Source organism: Grus americana, chromosome 5 (genome assembly GCF_028858705.1).
Source record: "Grus americana isolate bGruAme1 chromosome 5, bGruAme1.mat, whole genome shotgun sequence".
Taxonomy (NCBI): Eukaryota; Metazoa; Chordata; class Aves; order Gruiformes; family Gruidae; genus Grus; species Grus americana.
Window position 1 is genome coordinate 33,424,340 of NC_072856.1, and position 19,854 is coordinate 33,444,193.

General features: G+C 44.4%; 1 protein-coding gene across 5 annotated transcripts in view; it reads left to right on the forward strand.

The window, feature by feature from the left end:
• Positions 1–19,604, forward strand: part of ACTN1 (actinin alpha 1) — a 90,619-nt gene extending 71,015 nt beyond the window's left edge. For 2 of the 5 annotated variants that reach the window (XM_054828072.1, XM_054828073.1), the window contains exons 9-21: positions 1,498–1,590; positions 2,728–2,958; positions 3,499–3,646; positions 4,246–4,396; positions 6,826–6,934; positions 7,421–7,561; positions 9,499–9,681; positions 10,413–10,547; positions 11,409–11,588; positions 12,471–12,617; positions 14,581–14,661; positions 16,720–16,878; positions 18,710–19,604. In XM_054828072.1, the coding sequence (XP_054684047.1) occupies positions 1,498–1,590; positions 2,728–2,958; positions 3,499–3,646; positions 4,246–4,396; positions 6,826–6,934; positions 7,421–7,561; positions 9,499–9,681; positions 10,413–10,547; positions 11,409–11,588; positions 12,471–12,617; positions 14,581–14,661; positions 16,720–16,878; positions 18,710–18,868 (1,917 nt within the window). In that variant the 3' untranslated portion in view covers positions 18,869–19,604. Of the gene's footprint in view, positions 1–1,497; positions 1,591–2,727; positions 2,959–3,498; positions 3,647–4,245; positions 4,397–6,825; positions 6,935–7,420; positions 7,562–9,498; positions 9,682–10,412; positions 10,548–11,408; positions 11,589–12,470; positions 12,618–14,580; positions 14,662–15,206; positions 15,273–16,719; positions 16,879–18,709 lie in introns of all 5 variants that reach the window. The other 3 variants (XM_054828074.1, XM_054828075.1, XM_054828077.1) reach the window with 2 other exon arrangements.
• Positions 19,605–19,854: the final 250 nt, after the last annotated feature.

Genomic DNA, 19,854 nt, shown 5'->3' on the forward strand with positions numbered 1-19,854 from the left:
CATCTTCTCAAAAATCAATAAGATTGCCGGATCCCCTGGGACCTTAGCAATCCATATGTCACTGTATAGCCTATGACTTTATTGCTATTCTTGCTGCCTCGCATCAGCTGCAAAAATTAGAAGATTTTTCTCAAATGGCCTTGGAGATTGAATAAACAGATAATAAAAGACCTTTTAAAAAATAGAAAAAGGTTGAAACTTGCCAGCTATAAGCTCAGCAAAACTTTTCACATCAGTCTCACACATAGTTTTAAGGCCAGGACACAGCACTTGCAATTGGTCTGTTGTGGTGTTCGCATGTGCCCTCTCCTCTTCATCTCCACGTAGCCTCTGTAAGGAGGACTACTCCACGGGGCTCCTGTGGGTAGCTCTAGCACATTCCCCAGGCACCAGGGTGATAGCTGTACTGGGGTAAGAGGGTGCTGAGCAATCCCCTGACACCCATCACAGGGGCACATCCTCAGAGGCTTGTGGCATGACACCCACCATGATAATGATAAAGGGAGCTGATATCCACAGATAACATGCTGTGCAAGGATCGGGCTTGAGCACACGCATGGCACTCCAGTGCAGACTAACTACTCCTGAGTCCATAGCTGGGATTTTTCTGGTCCTCACTTTGTTCCAAATTCATGTTTTAACGTGTTCAGCTCCCTGCAGAGAACAAGGTTTTGGTCCCACGATGGAGGGAAAAAAAAACAAAACTAAATCCTAACAACAGGCACTTTTTTTTTTTTTGTGAGACTTGTTTTGGGAGAGTAAGCAGAAAGATTACCCAGAAAAGGGGGAAAAAAAATTGCTCTTTTCAGCTGGATCATGAGGCCCTGAATACATGGTAGGTGTCATGCGGCAAGATGCTGGAGGCGGTGGCCCTATAATGAGTGCCAGAAATACAGGGAAAGCTGGAAGACAGCACTGCTGGGCAGAATTTAAGGTTAAGAGGAGTATCTACCACTTTATCTTCCAAACAAAATTAGGAATTTTCCAAAGTCCAGTCTGTAGATTAACTCTATTTAGGTAGTTCTTTCCTGCAGTAAAAGCATGTAGATAGTCTCATCAGCTTGACACCACTCAGTTACTGGTGTTGCAGCTCTGAATGCTGGTGAGAGGAGTGGAGGCGGTGGCAGAAACCCCCTGTCTTTTTAAAGAGGCAGCCAGTGTCCTTCTGGTAGGAAGCAAAAAACAGAGCCCTCTCATAGGAGCAGCTTCAGAAAAGGCATAGAAATGTGGTTGTCTCACAACACATAGGGTGGGATCAGTAGAGCTGAGAATCTCTGAAGGAATGTATTCACCTGAGAAGGGAAAAATAAATTATTATAGAAGGTCAAATGGAAAGCAAAGAGGTCAGGACAGACATTTCAAAGTGCAGACAGGTTGCTAGAGCCAAGGGTAGGAGACTTTATCCACAGGTATGTAGCAGGAAGCTAAGCTGCAAGCTTTGGTTTATATTTTTTTTTTTTTCACACTTTTCCTTTCTGTTTTTCTTCTTTTCATCAGGCGGAGACAGCAGCAAATCGTATCTGCAAGGTGCTGGCAGTCAACCAAGAAAATGAACAGCTCATGGAAGACTATGAAAAACTGGCCAGTGATGTAGGTGTCCATGGTGCTGTTGGTTTCTGGGTGGTGATATGTGGAAAGGAATTGCATTTAATGCTGGTAACTAATCTTGGGGAATGCTATTGGCCCATGTTTCCCAGGAAAAGTCTTTTTTTTTTTCTTCCTTCTAGCTTGAGAAAAATTAAAGATCAAACTTACTTTAAAGTCAAGAGCAATCTACTTTAAAACAGAAAGCTTCCATAGAGCAGCTTTGAGTCTTTCAGTTTATTAAAAGCAGCCACAGAAACGCTAAAATTAAGGGAAAAATCAAGCCAGTTTAACTTGCATTCCTCAGGACTATACAACTTCTTAACATCTTTCATGCAAATTGTATGCCGATATACTGCAGAAGTCAGGAATTGGATCAGAGAGAGTGGAAGTTAGAGATAATTGAGGAAAGAAATATGCATTTACTGATAGCTGGAAAGAATCTATGTAAGATACAAGCTGGAGGCTGCTTTGGTTAACTGAGAAGGCTGACAGACTGACAGCTGTGAAACTACAGAAGTGACCAAATGTGGACTGGAGTATGTTTGTGGAAGATAAGTAGGGAGGGGAAGATGGAGAACAGAAGGGCAAACACAGGCCATGAGCCTGGTTTCAGCCTGCTCTGAAAAGCACAGGGCACTACTCCATTCACACTATAGAGTGCCCATTGCATTAGCATTTTGCCAGCTCCCCAGATAGGTTTGCTAAGGAGAGCTATTCAAAGAGCAACACTGACTCCAAGGAAGCTAGAGTGGGAAAAGTGTAACTGGAGGCAAGAAATTGATTTGTCCTGCCAGACCCTTCTGGAGATATGACTTACAGCATCTTTTAGTTATGCAACAGTCCAGGAAAACTTTAAGGCTTTAACGGAATCTGAGGACATGGTTTGGTCCTGATTGTGCAAAAGCTATGCCCTAAGCATGTTGGATTGGCAGTGCTGTAACAAGCAGTACTGCGTAGTGTGTGGTAGGGAATGACCTGCTCATTAACAAAAAAGTACTTCCAAAAAAGCTGGCAAACTCTTCTTTACCAGCCCTGCTGGTGGCAGAATCTTTCTGACAGCAAACATACAAGTAAATGGTCCCTTATGAGATCAGAGCAACACCTGTAGTTTTAACACAATTTTATTGTTACTCCTTCCAGCTGCTGGAGTGGATCCGTCGCACCATCCCCTGGCTGGAGAACCGGGCCCCAGAGAACACCATGCAAGCCATGCAGCAGAAATTGGAGGACTTCCGGGACTACCGCCGCCTGCACAAGCCCCCCAAGGTCCAAGAGAAGTGCCAACTTGAGATCAACTTCAACACCTTGCAGACCAAGCTGCGGCTCAGCAACAGGCCAGCCTTCATGCCTTCAGAAGGGAAAATGGTCTCGGTGAGTGGGGGTAACTGCTCCTCTATACCCCAACCATGCCTAAAAAATGGGACTCCTTTTCTGCCCATGGGTAGGCAGAGCATGCCTACCTTCAGAGTGAGCTATTTTGTGGTAGGAAATCTACAGAATATAGTTCAGTGAGGCCATAATAAGAGGATCAAGCAATCATTGTTTCCCTTGTATCTAAACCAGACTCTGAGGCTCTTCACAAGTTGTGTGCCTTTATGAGGAGATGTCTGGGTGCCTCTCACTTTTTCTAATTGAAAAATGGTTGGGTTTTGTTGAAGTTTCTTGTGGGGAAGTGTTTCAAGAGGGACTCTTGTGCAGACAGGTATATCCTGACACTGCTAGTCCTCCTTATCTTAAGTCTGGCACTTCGTCTTCCTGACCTGTCTGCACAACCCTGTGAGATTAAAAGCCCGCATACACTCCCTCTAGCCAATTGGAGACACGTAGCTCATGGAGACTAATGCTAACATACATCTTACATACACAGACCATCTTCTGACCTGCCTTTTCTTCTTGTGCTCCTGTCTCTAGGATATAAACAATGCCTGGGGTGGCCTAGAGCAGGCTGAGAAGGGCTATGAGGAGTGGTTGTTGAATGAGATCCGGAGGCTAGAGAGGCTGGATCACCTGGCAGAGAAGTTCCGGCAGAAGGCATCTATTCATGAGTCCTGGACAGATGGTAATGCCAACCTACGGGCTTTCTATTGCCTGACTTAGTGCTGTCCGTTATGTAGGGAGGAAGAGATGGATCAGGCGTAGGTCCTTCCATGAGATTTTCCTCTCAAGAACACTAGGTTCATTTCTTATTTTATTAGAAAATAATGCACGAAAATCAGCTTGATCTCTGTTCCGCTACATCACGTGGCCACATTGGCATTCTTAACTGTTGCAAAGTGAGAATTTTTGATAGAAAAGAGCTACAGAGCAGAGGAAAAGTTACTGTGCAGTAAATGCTACAGTTGGCGTTTACAGGACCAGTGTTGGCCCAGTTTGCACATACTGAGATGAGTCCAGTATAAACTGTGACAGCACTGGCTTGAGCTGCACTATGTGCCCTTCTCTGTTGTTAATGGCAAACTCGCGCTTCGTGGTTTGAAGGTGAGGATTGTGCATCTCCAGGCCAGCACGCGTGAGCACAAGCCTGGGGCAAGGTGCCTGAAGTGGGGCAGATGCCCTTTTGAGGGCCCCCCCCCCCGGGGCTGCCTCGGTGGCGGGGAGCTGGCTTTGGGGCCACTGGGGCCTGTCCTTCATTCTCCTGTCCTTTGGCTCCCTCCCCAGGTAAGGAAGCAATGCTGCAGCAGAAGGATTATGAAACCGCCACCCTCTCGGAGATAAAGGCCCTGCTGAAGAAACACGAGGCCTTTGAGAGCGACCTGGCTGCGCACCAGGACCGCGTGGAACAGATTGCTGCTATTGCACAAGAGCTGAAGTACGGCACCCCAGCGCACGTCCCATCCTTGGGGCCAGAAATGCTTAATCAGCTTTGCCCTCTGCCCTCTAGAGCGCCGTAAATCAATCCCCATACAAAAATGTTGGGAAGTCCCAGTGTTTCCAAATGGTATCTAGGATACTGCTCTCCAGTATCCGGATGCACCAGAAGAGCAGGCCAGAAAACGGATGAGTCGTGGGTGCCGATGAGGGGGTGGCAGAATTATATTCCCAAGCCAAGTTTCCATCCTCTTCCAGCTCGTTATGCTGCTGTGAACCCTTTTCTAAAGAGTCTGACCTGCCGATGGCGCCTGCTAGGTTTCAGAGTTGTAACGCCGTCATACTTTTCCAGGAACAGAATGAAACAGCAGCCTCTCAGTTTGCTCTCTTTTATCAAAAAAATCCTCCTTATTCTGGCAGGAAAAAAATCTGCTGTTGCTGAGGCCTCTGCTGCCACGCTGAGCCCTTTGCTCCAGGAGTACTGTGCTCAGGTTGGCACTTGCTCTAGGGCATCCTCACAGCAGCTCAGCTCCTTCCCTGCTTCCCCCAGCTTGGAAACCTTCACCTCCACTCCTTTTCCTGGAGTGACAAGTGACACAGGTTACCAGCAGAAACGAGGTCTCCTCAGGGCGGGAGGTTGATTGCTAGGGATAGCAGGCAGGTAAAGAGCTGGCTTCTGCAGCACAGGGAGAGAGAGATTTTGAAACCCTTTGTGTTTCTTGGCGAAAACAGTCTGAACAACTTGGCTTTGACTTTGTTTCCTATTTTAAAAATATTTATATATCGCACTGGCCTATCTCAAGTTAGTGTCTGGGCTCAGATCAGTACTCTTGGGCTAACAGACTGTTTTTCTCTAAAAAATCAGGATTATTGGATCAAGATCATTATCTCCTTTAACAACACAGATTTACAGAATTGCTCCCTTGTCCACTGGGGGATTGACCTTGGAACAGGAGGAGGGTTCAAGGCAATCCTCCATGTCAGTAAGATTAAAACTGAGGCTGGCTAGTCAGCAAGCATTATTAGCTGACCTGCCACTTCCAAAGCACATGCTACACGCCAGCCAAAGCAGCTGCAGCTCTAAGAGCAACAGGGAAGGCTGGGCCCGAAGCCAAGGGAAAGGTGATTTCTTCCAAAGTGTGAGAACAGGGGGCTCTACCATCCTTCCAAAAGCCATCTTCGATCTCAGCAAAGAGGCCATGCCCTGAAAAACCGTGGCTGAGCTCTTTTCTCCCCTAGAGGTACACTGCCAGGGAGATGGAGAGAGTCTGCAGGAGGCCACTGCGGCTGCCCGTGCCAGGCATGTTTGGGGGCATGGCATGTTCTGCTCCCCAACAGTAGTGGTCCAGCACGGGTGCGTTACAAGCCAGGCTTTCAGAAACAGTTCTTTCATCTGCAGTGTTGGCTCTGCAGCAAAGTAGATCAAGGAACTGATCTGGATTAAAAACCCAGCAAAGAAGTTATTTTTAGCCCAAATCAGTTTCCTGACTAGTTTACTGCGAGACTCCACCAACAGTTGTGCCCACATACCTCAGGAGGGCAATACAATGCTGGGAAGAAACAGGGCTAGGGGAAGCAAGGGGAAACTAAACCTGCATTATGCTTAGAGAAATGCTCATCAGACAGCCCAGGGTCACTCAGTAGCCCAGTGAGTTACTCTGCTTTCTCTTCTAAGGCTGACACTTCCCAGCTTGGCTGGTCTCCCTCTCCCTGCAGGTTTCTCCTTTGACCACTTGTAGAACCAAGAGCACAAAGCAATACAAGACCACAAGCTTCAGCTTAACCCATTGCTCTCCTTTCCCCAACCATACTCTTACCAGCCTGTCTTCCATGAGTGCCAGCCTATAGACATCTCAGCAAAGCACTCTCTGTCTGGCATACAGGAGAAAAACCTACACTGTAACTCTGGGATTGTCCTAAATAAGTGAATGGATTGTTTAATTTAGCTATTTCTTGCGGCCCGTACTATGCAATTCTTAGAATGATCTTAAGCAGTTTCTTTGCATTCATAAAATAACCTTTGCTGCCCACTCTGATGTACAAGATGCAGGTAGTTAGCCTGTGTGATGTTCTTAAGCAGAATATTGGGGCATATTGCTCTGCACATAATCTGCTTATTCCCAGCTTGAACAAAAGTCCATACTCCCTTCCCCCAGTGCCAAATTATTCCCATCAGGCAGCCAGCATGAGTGTTTTGAGGCCTTGGGTGGTGGTTGTTTTTCTTCCTGTTCTGTGCTGTTTGATGTACCATAACATACAGTGTCTCCAAAACTAGATACCGCTGTCTTCCTGGCTCTCTACTTGCAGAAACCATAAGCTCTTTGTCTGAATCTGTCATCAGGGCTGATAAAGATTTCTAATGGGTTTCTCTTTCTTCTGCTAAAAGTCTTTATTTGACTTCTTGTCCTTTTTTTCCCCCACACCTTATAGTGAGCTGGACTATTACGACTCTCCCAGTGTCAATGCCAGGTGCCAGAAGATCTGTGATCAGTGGGATAATCTGGGTGCCCTAACCCAGAAACGTAGAGAAGCCTTGGAGGTGAGACATGTCACAAGTTGCACCTTTGGGAGAACGTGGGTAGGTCATTTGTGGGAAGCAAGCTGCAGTGGGCATGAGCAACCAATTTCAGCTCTTTTGTGTACTCCTAGACCATCCCAGACTGTAAATGAGGGCTACGTTTCAGTATATTTAGCTTGGTTTTCCCCTTTCCAGACCAATTATAGTGCCAGTCATTTGCTCAGGCAAATGACTGATTTATTTCTACTTTTCTGTGTTTTGTAATTTTGTTCCGCTTGAAAAGGCTGTCCTTGTTTTATTTCAAAGGACCTCAGATTTTTCCCTCAGAGGAAAAAAATCCATCCTGTGTGTAATCTTTTAGCAGAGAGACTTTCACTGTAGTGCCGTTGTGGGAGCACGAAGGAGGTCTGATAGGAAGGAGCAGCTCAGACAACCCACGTGTCCATGTGATTATTCTTCTCTAACCATCTTCCCTGATTTTCTTTCCTTTTTTTTGTGCATGCCCAGAGGACAGAGAAGCTACTGGAAACAATTGACCAGTTGTACCTGGAATATGCCAAACGAGCTGCCCCTTTCAATAACTGGATGGAAGGGGCCATGGAGGACCTGCAGGACACGTTCATTGTTCACACCATTGAGGAGATCCAGGTACAGAGTAGTCATTTGCACCAGTCGGGTTGGAATAGAGACAAGTAGGGGGTCTCCTGGATTCCTAGTGGTGCTAAATTTGTCATGCTTTGGTGAGTGAACCTTAGCAAGAGAAACAAAAAGGAGTATGTTTTTCCTTGATTTCCTCCAAAAACCTGGATCTGAACAGGTATGAAACATGCTCACACCATCCTAGCTGGACACAGAACTGAGAGTGGATTTTTCAGTGTAAGTCCAGAGTCATATTAATGAAAGCCTGAAAACTGAGAGAATCTTTTAGGATCTTGTGGGGTTTATTTAACCCACATGAGTAAAGATTAGTGCTGCTCACAGGTTCTACAGGTCAGTTGTCCCATGTAACGTCATGTCCAGGTCATTTGGTCCTATGTGATAGGATGCACTTGTTGAGCTGCCAGCTGGGTTTTGGTGCTGAGCACAAGAAAAATCGGAATTGTTCACTTTGGTGGTGTATTACCATTTGAAGCAAAAGTCGTCTTGCCTCCTGCAAGACAACAGAGGCAGTATCTCAGTTTTCCCCCTTCTGAAAGGGTGTTATGAAAGCAACTTGAGGTATCTACAGGTAATTTTCAGTCTTTTGAGAGCAGGAGTTACCCTTACTTGGGTGGGGACTTCTATTTCTCCAGCTTGATGGGCTCCTGAAAAAAATCCAAGTCAGCCATTTGCAGGAATGGCTGACAGCAACGTGGCCATCGGTGAGGCAGCGAATGGGATACTATGCAGCCAAGGAGGTGGAGGGGTAGTGAAATAGCCCTGGCCTGGTATGAGCTGTGTTGCTGAGCTGCTACTCATTTCTTCCACCCTTCCTTCCTGAACAAAGGGGTTCATTAAGTCTTTCATAATGCAGAACAAATCCGAACAGCATTTAAACACTTCCATCCTCTCTTTGTGACCATTTGCAGTACCTTTCCCAGCCCCCAGACTTGTATTACATCTCTATGGCCACTGCAGCAGCTGCAAAGTAATGAGTCACCATGTAAGGAAGCAATTTTACAAAAAGTAGTTACAGTGTGTGTGTGTTGTAAGAGTGGTCAATCATGCAGTTTACTTTCATTCCCTCTTCTTGTCCACACTGTTCCCTTGATTATCCCTGCACGTGCTTCTCTGTCCCCCATCTGTTTTGCTGCCTCTTTTCCCTGCATTTGCCTCCCTAGTCTTGATCTTCCAGGCTTCTGGGACGAAGTACCTTAAAGGCCTGTAGAAGCAGTGGGAGATGAGCCAGGACCAACTGGCTTGTCAGCTGTCCACAAACTACCAGCAAGCGTGCCCCCACCATCGGTCCTTGGAGCACAGTTTGGGCACTGCAGCAAGACGGGGAACAGAAAGGGCCTCTTGTGTTCAGGGAGTAGGAGCTGTTTTTCAGTGGCAGGAGCATACGTTACCTGTGCGGGTTTGCTGTTGGCTGGAAGACCTTCACCTAGTTCTGACTGACCCTGATCAGACTGAATCCGACTCTTATTATTCATCTGGAGTTATCTTAGGTGTACAGCTAGTGCATACCTAGTGGGAGAAGAAAAACATGGCACAGTCACGCTAGTGAGACATGACTGCTTTAAAGTAATGCTCATAGTCAGATCTTCTTCCCAAAGGGGCTGACGGGCAGTCACTGAGCAGTGTTGGAGAAGTAGTTCCCCTTAAATTATGAGCCAGAATTATTCCACCGTTTGTTGGGATGTGATCTCTCTCACTGGTCAACATGGGACAGAAATAGAGGGAAAATGAGACTTCATATCATTTGACTACTTAAACCAGCCCGTTTAGTGATGCTGAGAGAACCTAAAAATGTATTTGAGTAGCCTGCTTTGTATGCTGGGAATATGTAAGCTTTTGCAGTCACTTCTGCAGGGACACATTTGGTGAAGAGGCTATTCAGTGACTAATGCTCTTACCCTCCCTTTGCTGCTGTCTTCCTTCTGCAGGGATTGACCACAGCCCATGAACAGTTCAAAGCCACTTTGCCAGATGCCGACAAGGAGCGACAGGCCATCCTGGGAATCCACAACGAAGTCTCAAAGATTGTCCAGACATACCATGTCAACATGGCAGGAACGAATCCTTACACTACAATCACCCCGCATGAGATCAATGGCAAATGGGAACATGTGAGTTCGTTCCAGCCTTGCAAGTTAGTGTGGGAGGATGCCTCTGCTCAGTCACTGGGGCCCCAGGAAGTGGATTGTTTACTCTTCGGTTACCCTCTCATGCTTACTACTGAGTCAGGTTTTTTTGTCGTTTGTTTTCGGCTCAATTGCCACGTGCTTGGAAAGTGGAAGAGATCTTTCATATAAATGCCTAAGGGATGTCAGATCCCTTTTACTTGCTATTCTTATAATGAAAGATACTAAATTAAAAGCTTTGAGGTTTTCAGTCCTCAGCTGACCTGACAAGCAAGTATGCCATGTGAGTCAGTATCCTTTTTCACCATTCAACCCTTCAGATGTTTTATCTCCGCAACCAAGTAGCCTTCCCTTGCTGTAATCCTAAAAAAGCAGCTGCTTTCCATACCAGCTGTGCTGATGGTTCTTTCTACCAAATGAGCTCACCAAAGTGAGATCTGAACAGGGTCCTGCAGTTCAGTTAACATGAGCTGCCAAAAACCCAAGCAGTGAATGGAAGCGTCTTCTGGTCTTCCATGGCCTGAGATGAGTTTGCAGCATGGTCCTACAGCAGATAGGATTCGCATTCCATGAGCTTTCCCAGGATGTCCTAAACCGTATGACTGCTTGTTTTCAGTGCAAACACCTGCTCCTCCCTTCCTTGCGGCAATTTCTACATTTACTATACATGCGCCTTTGTATGTATTAATTGCACACTTTGTTACTCTCTGCTGTAGGTGCGGCAACTGGTTCCCAGAAGGGATCAAGCCCTGATGGAAGAACATGCTCGCCAGCAGCAAAATGAACGACTTCGTAAACAGTTTGGTGCACAGGCCAATGTCATTGGACCCTGGATCCAGACCAAGATGGAGGTAGTGCTTTGCTCATTTTGAAACAGTCTGTTTTCCTCTGTGATCTTCACTGATATTCTTACCCTTGGCCTTTCTTGATCACTGTCACAGTCATTCTTCCTTCAGGTTACAGCGAGAGAAACTTTCATAGAAAATATGGAGAATCCCAAGATTGATATTGGTTACTGAAGTGCTTGTACTTGTCTTCCCCTAACTCTTTAGTACAGAGATTAAAAACATGACTTAAAATGGGGAACACTGGTGTTTTAATAGAGTTGCGTTTATACACAGCAAGTTAAAGACCCTACATCAGAAGCCTATTTTGTGTAACGGCTTTCACAGCAATGGACTTGATACACATGATCAAATAAATACAATTAGCATATCAAACATCAGCAGAGGAGACATATTTTTAAGGGAGATCTCTCTTCAGTTTAGATTTGAGTTAAAGGAATTGGAATTGGTGAAATGGGAATATATGAAGCTATTACTGACGGCAGGAGCTGTAAAGAAGAGAGCAGTTACAGAAATATGTGTGTTACAGAAATATGTGTGTATGAAGGGACTAAATTAGTGGCGCATAGTACATCAGAAAAAGATCTGGCTCGGTATATTGCTAGCTTATGGACTGCAGTTTCTTTTTTTTTTGTATCCTTGTATTAGATGCATCTCATGTGACTCACCTCACTTGGAAAATGTTCAGGGCTCTGCTAAAATTTTTGCTGACAGTGTCTCAGCTTATTTAAAGTAACTGCTCTGTGAGATTTTTTTATTTTTTTTAATCATCGTCCTGTGTGAGTGTGCAATAGCTGCAATAAATGTCAGGCACATTGAGGCTTGTCCTTTCCATAGGGTCTAACTCCTTTGGCTTTGCTAATGCAGGAGATTGGCCGCATTTCAATAGAGATGCACGGGACCCTGGAGGACCAGCTCAACCACTTGCGGCAGTATGAGAAAAGCATTGTGAATTACAAACCAAAGATTGACCAGTTGGAAGGAGACCACCAACAGATCCAGGAAGCGCTTATCTTTGACAACAAGCACACCAACTACACCATGGAGGTAAAAGTTCTAGCATCAGCCACGTCTAGTTTTGGCAACGTGGTGTGGTTCTCAGGAAAATGGAGAGCTTGGCACTGTGACCAAGCATACAACAACATGTCGCTGAATTATTTTTTTTGCCTTGCTGTACTTCATGCCAACCCATTCCAATGTACTTCCAAATATAGGCAATAGAAATAACCTGAATGAGATCAACAGTATTGCCTGAATAATTGGCTGGTCTCATTTCTCCTGCTACCCGATTGTGGCAGCCTGTTAGCTGGGATTAGAAATACCAAGGGAGTGCTAGTGATTTTGAGCTGCCACAGGCTGGTAGAAGAAAAAAAAGTCCAACAAAAGCTTTTTAAAATTGGGAGTTTGGCTTTCCGTTGACAGCATGAGGTTTCTTGGAAGCAATCTGATTGAACGTGAGTCCAGCAGAACACAGACGGGCTTTGAAACTTGTCTTTTGGTTTCTGGCCTGCTCTGCATTAAGCAAAGGCAGTGAAGCACCAGTGTCTTCTAAGGACTGTGGTTTATTTATTTTCTTGGTAAGGAGAGTTTTCTGCCTAAGTCCTAGAAGCACTGGGTTTGATTCTCATTTGTGTTAAAGGCCCCCAATATGTTGCTCTGACAAGGCAAAGGATCTTTGCTATTGCAAAGACTTTCTTAAGGTCAGGAATTGGCCTCTTCAATATTTTTTTTTCAGTCAAAATTCAGATTTAAAACATCTGGTTGGGTCACACTGCAGATGAGAAGGAAACTTCCCTGAGTACATGGACTTCTCCTGCCTTGGCCACCAGGATCATTTAATTTGGAACAAGTAGCACATTCGATCCATTGGCCTCAGAGGCAGAAGAGCTGCTTTTTAATTTATTAGTTGTCCTGTCCTCTTTTTTCCAGCATATCCGAGTGGGCTGGGAGCAGTTACTAACAACAATTGCTAGAACCATCAACGAAGTGGAAAACCAGATTCTGACCCGTGATGCCAAAGGAATCAGCCAGGAACAGATGAACGAGTTCCGGGCTTCTTTCAACCATTTCGACAGGGTAAGTCAGTGCTGACTGCAGCTTGGTAAGCTACAAGCTTCCGTGTAGACTGTGCAGTGCAATAAAAACCAAACAGTCACTGTGATAAAACTAGATCGATAGAAGATGTTTCATTCTTCAAAATGCCACTCCTGTGGAGCAGTCATTCCTGTGAAGACTACTAAGTGTTCATTAGACTGGGAGAAGTATATCTTCACAGGAAACTGCTCGGTTTCCTGACAAAGCTGAAGTATGGAAACATTTGAAGGTTTATTTAGGGAATTAGACTTTTACCCCATCTTTTCTAGAGAACAGTTTATTATCTTGATTTATAAAATTCTTCGGAGCAGCTGTCCTCCACTCTGACATACCATCGCATAAGCCTGTACTGAAGAAACCTGTATTGCTCTTGTATGGAGCAAACAGGAGGATCTATACACATCACAGCATTGCATGACGTAGATAAACCCTGATGTAAAGTCTGCCTTGCCTTACTGTGGAAATATGTGCCAAGGCACTAACGGGTGCAATTAGAAAGGAATTCCTTGAAGGAAATTCTCCTCCCCTCAATTTGCCAGCCTGTCTGCAGCTCTTCCTTCTACAACACAAGTCACAAAGGTGTCATGCAGGGAGGCAGAGACAGCAGCCCAAGCCTGAAACCAGCTCCATTATCAAGCCCTTCAATGTTGTCTGGAAATCCATGAGCAGCCTGCAGAGATACTAAGTCAGTGGTGCAAATAGAGGTTTGCTCTCCACCACTTGTTGCAGCAGCCAGACTTTGCGAAAGGTCTGCAGAGAACAGGACAGCAGCCTGCCCTCAGGGATTGGCAACAACTGGCTGTTTCAGCCCTTCTCTAGCTGCCTAAGGAAATGAAAACCATGGGTTCTTGTCTTAGCAGAGGGACCCATAAAGCCCTGTAGATTTTATATTTTGACCTTCATATCGCTTGCCCCTTTCTCCACCACAGTCTGAATGATAATGCAGAGAGAACGTGGATTTCCCATCTTCAACTGTGTATTTGATTTGTGAAGGCTTAATGCTGACTTTAAAAGCTGATTTTTTTGAGGAAAGTCTCCTGGAATTGGCCCCACCATCCTGTCTGTAGCTTCCTTGATCAGGCCAGAGATGGTGGCGGCAGGCAGGGGCTCTTCAGTGCTTGGGGACTGTCCTAAAATTCTACAGGGTGGATGGGGATTCCCAGTTCCTGTGGTAGCTTCTGTATAGTTTGATGGGTGCATCCAAACACTGAGGGAGCGGGGAATGAGCAAAGGGAAGAGCAACTGCCAAGCCGTGTTGTGCTGCGCTGTACAGCAGTGCCGTTTGCAGAGCTGAGCACTTGAAATAGCTTTACCAGTCAAAGCTCCACCTCATGTGCAGGTCTCATAAATACAGCCGTAACACTGCTCCCCTGAGCTTCAGCTGGTTTTCCTTGTCTGTTCCTGGGATGCCCTGACAGCTAAGCTTCCTTGGGTGTGTTGCCAAGTGTACTTGCCCTCATCTATTCCTTTAGTGGGACTTCTGACTAGAAGATTAAGGCAATGCTTCCCACTGCCTCTGCCTGCTTATCTGCACTCTGGGTTACTAGTGAAACACAGGGCTTCTGGCACTATGGATAACAAGCAGTGACGCAAGTAATTCACTTGGGAGATGGAGATCTTGAGGCTTCTGAGCATCAACTGTTTTTGTCATTCAAATGCTCTCAAGATGTGATGAGCTCTCTGAGAAGGAACTGTTCCAAGAGCATTTTTAGCACATCCTGAAATGTCATTGTGGTATCTAATGTTGTGCACTTTTTATTTTTCTTCCCTGTCTTTCTATCTGCATGTCATTCTTCCTCTCCCTCTCTCCTCACCCACTGCATGGTGCACCTGTTTGTTGTCCTTCCACCTCCCTTTGATCTCCTCTGTGTCTCCCATCCTTCTGCCCCACACCGTCACCCCACTGGCACTGCATGTCCTGCTGCCTGGCACACCGCATAACCAGGACCACTCCGGCACACTTGGCCCTGAGGAATTCAAAGCCTGTCTCATCAGCTTGGGTTACGATATTGGAAACGATGCACAGGTACTGAATGCTAGTGGTGAACACAGCCAGATGTTAAACGGTGAAAAAATAACAGTTTTTTCCTTTCTTTTCTTGTTTGTCTTAATCCGTCATTGTTGTTTCTTCTGTTTGACTATATATACATCACTTTTCTGTACTACTTCCTCTCTAAATGTACTTTGGTATTTATTCCTTCTTAATTCCCTAATTGTGTGTCTTGGGATAATTCCTTTTATGTCTTCAAACTATTCCCTTTATTTCTGTGTCACTTAACACTCCTTTTCTTGTCCATCCCTCAATCTGTCTTGCTTGATATCTTCATTCCTTTTTTCATCATCAATACGCCCCTTGTGCGTAAACTACTCCATGTCCAAAACCACCTTTGCTTCTTCATGGTTTCACAAACTACTTTTCCTCCATTGTTTTCCATTGTTCTGAAAATCCTTCCTTCCATCTCCTCCACCCTGAAACTCATTCTTTGTAATGTCTCCTGTGGGTTCATTTCTCCCTGGACTGGTCTCCCTTTTCTTTCTTGGCTTTTTCCATCTTTGCATCATTCCCTGTAGAAGAAGACTGGTATGATGGATTGTGAAGATTTCCGAGCCTGCCTTATCTCCATGGGTTACAATATGGTAATGTAGAGCCCTCTGTCACTCCTGTTCAAAGTGAGTCTTGTAGGCACCTTCAAAAATAAAGGGAGAATGTGTAGTGAATCAAGGTAAATACAGCCTTATTTTCCAGTATTATCAGGAATGTATGTTAAATCTACTATTAGTTGTACATGTAAAATTCTTGTCTCGCAGTGGTAGCTGAAGGTAAAAACAAAAATGGAAATCATTGTCTAATTCCTGTGTATTTCAAGTAAGAATTATATTTATCAAACTGTGTAGCTACAAGTGGAAGAAAAAATAAACTTCCTCGTATCAGTACTTGCGCTCTGCACAGCACACCCAATCTCCCCAGCCCTAAGTATCAGTTGAACTCCTCTGGAAGTATACACAACCTGATTTCTGAATACACTCAAATGCTGCTCCCCTCATTCCTACCATTTATTTCACATCTCTCTTCCTGTACATGTAAGTAGGTTCAAGTTCCAGTCATCCTCCCCAGTAATGTGTGGCACCTTGAGAGGCACAGTTAGTCACAGGAAGAGCTTCACCGAAGACAGACACTAATCAAAGGCAGGAGAAGAGCGTAGTGCAAAAGTATTCAATTGGACTGTCAGTATCTTTGCTCCTGATGTCAGGCAAAACAATGTTTATTCATCTTACTCATCAGCCCAGTATAAATACAGATTCTTTAGTGTAGTGTGCCTTAATTACTCTTGAAGGAATGCTGTTCCAGATGTGTTAGAAGAGCCTGTTCCCAGGAGAAGACTCAGCTCTGCTCTCCCCTCCTCTTTACCTGGGGAGGAGGGAGTCCCAGAGATGAGAATACATGATCTTTTGTTTATATGCCAAAAAAAAAAAAAAAAGCAGAAAACTACACTACAAGGTTTTGGCTTCTGTAGCAAACTTCTCTGTAGGATCTTCCCTGTAAAGGCGACTTCCCTGGGCCACTCCAGATATGTAAGTCCTGCTTTCCAAAGCCTGTCTAGTTAAGATGAACCAAATACTATTAAAGACCCCAGAGACATTTCTTCTGGTGGTTTCTGTTCTGGCAGCTGAAGAGCACTGTAAAAGTTCTCGTTTAGTAAATGAACGTAAAAGGATTTGAGGAATGCAGATCTTCAAATATTGCTACAGAAATCTAGCATGGCATATATTACAGAGAAATTTGTGTCTTCCCGTGAAGTCTGTGTGATATGGTTCACTGATGGGAGCATTGTCTTAGAGCTAGGTGGAGCTGGATGTTGTCCTAGAACAGAGCTGAGAATATTTTATTCCAAAGGACAAATGAGTGGGAAGCATCTGTACATAACAGCAAGCTAAAAAAGAATATACTGATTAAAAAAAAAAAAAGTGGTTTCTGTTTGGCTTTGTTTTTATAGCTGTGAAATGTGCTGCTGAACAGTTTCTCCCCACTTTCATAGCACTGCTGCCCAAATGTCCAGACTTACATGACTCTCTTGTTCTCCAGGGAGAGGCAGAGTTTGCCCGCATCATGAGCATCGTCGACCCTAACCGTCTGGGTGTAGTGACGTTCCAGGCCTTCATCGACTTTATGTCCCGGGAAACAGCAGATACAGATACTGCTGACCAGGTTATGGCTTCCTTCAAGATCCTGGCTGGAGATAAGGTCAGGCTCCACACCTTTCTTTCCTGCATCTGCATTGCTCCCACTTTCCTTTTTCTCTCTTGTCTCCGAGAGAAAGCGTCAAGGGGAGCACTCTCTTGCGTGGAGGGTATTTTCACAGGAACATTGTGCAGTGCTGGAGGAGTGCAAGGCTCAAGTGTGGGTTAATGAGCAGCCTGCCAAGGCGCTTGGAAGTCCTGTTCGGCTGTCAGTCAGAACTACGCTGCCCACTCCTATTTTAAACATTTAATTAAGAGCTTGGTTGTGATTTGTTATTTCAAAATGGATGAATAAATTCAACAGATGGTTCTCGATTAGTCTTGAAAAACTATTAATTACTGACAGCTGTAAACTTGAGATAATCTTTCTCAGATATACATGTGTCACCATCAGTTGTTACACAATAGTAGATTCTCATTGAGGATATGCTGTATCTGCAAGAGGAGCATCTTTTAATTATAGAAATTGGTTGAAAGTAGGAAAATGCACAGCATGATACTAAAAGTATTAATTTCCATCATCAATGGAACCAGCTGATAAAAAAATTACGTAATCTTATTTTTCTTATATAACAATCCCCACTAACCTTTTATGTAATTCAACAAATAATATGTACATGTAATATTAATGTGTCTCTATATTTGCTAATGATTTTATTCATCTCACTTGAAATGTGGGATACCATTTCTCAGATGGTAATGAGATACCCTTAAATCTAGCACTGGTTTCCATGTTTCACTAATACTCTTTTCATAATCTCTAATGTAGCAACCCATGATACCTGTCCTTCAGGCATCTACCTGGCTGAAGCCAGTCCTATTGTCTTTCAAGGCCTGAAAATTCCACATTATTCAGATAAGCTAATCACTGAATAAATAGGTACTTTTGGATACAGCATTACTTATTAACTCATTTACTCTGTACAGTACATTAAATATACTTGCCAGTGTTTAATATGCTCCAGTGACTATAACACGAATCAGACAGTGTTTCATTATGAAGAAAAATACCTCTCACTCCAATCATTACACTGAAAGGTGGGGGGTGGGGAGAAAAAAAGTCACAGGAGAGAGAGAGAGAGATGGTGCGAAACCTGAACCATTATTCAGACGACTGCGAATGCCCGTGAGTCAGTTAGCTAAAGACAACACACTGGTTAGCAAACAGGCAGCTACTGTTACCTACTGCATGGAGAGAAGCCAAGCTAGCTCAGCTCAGCAAGTCTCCAGGAGCCGAATTGACATGAGAATTTTTGCTTGCTTATGAAAAATGTCTGCTGTGAAAGGCAAGGGTTGTTGGGCGAAGTGTGGAAGCAATACAAAGTGTGTGCTTGTGTGCTGCCTGCATGGGTGCCACCAACCAGAGCTCGTGGGGATGGCTCCTGTGCTTGCTCTGAAGAGAGGGAACGGCAACTCCCAAGCAGCGCAAGCAGCTGTCACCTCCTGACAGAGAGGGGCAGGATCCAAATGAAATTTCTTCTTCCTTCCATTTGCTTTCAGCAGGACCTCCACTGTTAGCAGGCAGGTGCAGTCCTACACTAACGACTTGCCTCCAGGTCTTGTCTTTAGGTGTGCCAGCATCAATCCTGCAAACCCAATCTTTCTCTCTGTATTAAAAACATTTTCTTGGACAAATGGTAGGGAGAGTGCCTGCATTTCCTCCCAAGGTGTACGTGCAGAGAGCTCCCTGTGTGGGTGTACAGTATTGGTCTAGTTGTTGGGGTCCTGTCCCTGACTGCTGTCCGCTGCCCCAGGGGGGCAGAGGGTGGTTGTCCTTCTGAGGAAGGTCGGTTTTCCGAAAGTAACCATCACCTTATCGTTTGTCCTTATTGCAGAATTACATCACTGTGGATGAATTACGGCGGGAACTGCCTCCTGATCAGGCTGAATATTGCATTGCTAGAATGGCACCCTACAACGGCCGTGATGCTGTACCCGGTGCCCTGGACTACATGTCCTTCTCCACGGCACTCTACGGCGAAAGTGACCTTTAACTTTTTTCTGTCCCACCACACGCTCCCTCCCCTCTCCCCCGTCTGACACGCCCTTCTTTCTCCTTGCAAAGCAGCCTCTGCTCCGCTCTTTTTTGTGTTTCCCTGTTTTGCTTCAGATAACAGATCACATTTTTAAGTGGGGGGGGAGGACATTGACATGGCACCGCCTACCTTGCCCTTGAAATGACAGTTTACAAAATTATTTTGTGCAAAAAAAGTTACGTTTTAAAAAGAACAGACATATTTTATTATAGAAAAAGGTATTTTTCTCCACCAGATTGAAACTTAAAAAGAAAATGTTAAAATATTGCACCAAATATTTTTTGTTGTGACATAGAAAGTCGAGCACAATGTTACATTCCATCCTTTCCAAAAAGAACCAAACAACAACAAAATGCCACTTGTTCTGTTAACTTTTACATTTTTGCGTATGTCTCTTTTATCACGTTTATCTTAGGAGGGGGGAAGGCACACAAGTGCATGTGTTTGCTGGTTCACTCATTTCATGAAAATATTTTATGATAAACTTTTGAAATTGCTGTGTTTTCTAGGGAAAAAATAATGTACACAGCTCATGTTTTCATATTTAATTAAAATACAATATGCCTCCTATGTTTATCAGTGCACAACTTTTTTTGTTGCTGAGAGTTGTCTGGTTTCAGAACATGAAGCTTGAGAGTTGATAACTTTGATATTGCTTGTCACAAACCATATTAAAAATTTCTTGTGATAACAACTCTAGACTTTATTCATTTGTATAGTAAAATTTTAATCCTGTTTAGTTAAAACAACAAACATGACAAAGAGGATCCAAAATTAGTGGGGTTTTTTAATTGAAATTACAGCATTTTAAAGGTAAACTTCCCTCCCCCTTAACCTTTTCATTCCTGTTGAGTGATACTGGAATTTTTACAGCTTTCTGACCACTTTAGATTAATAACATGTATTTTTTATCCATCCCTGATACACCCACATCTCTAGGAACA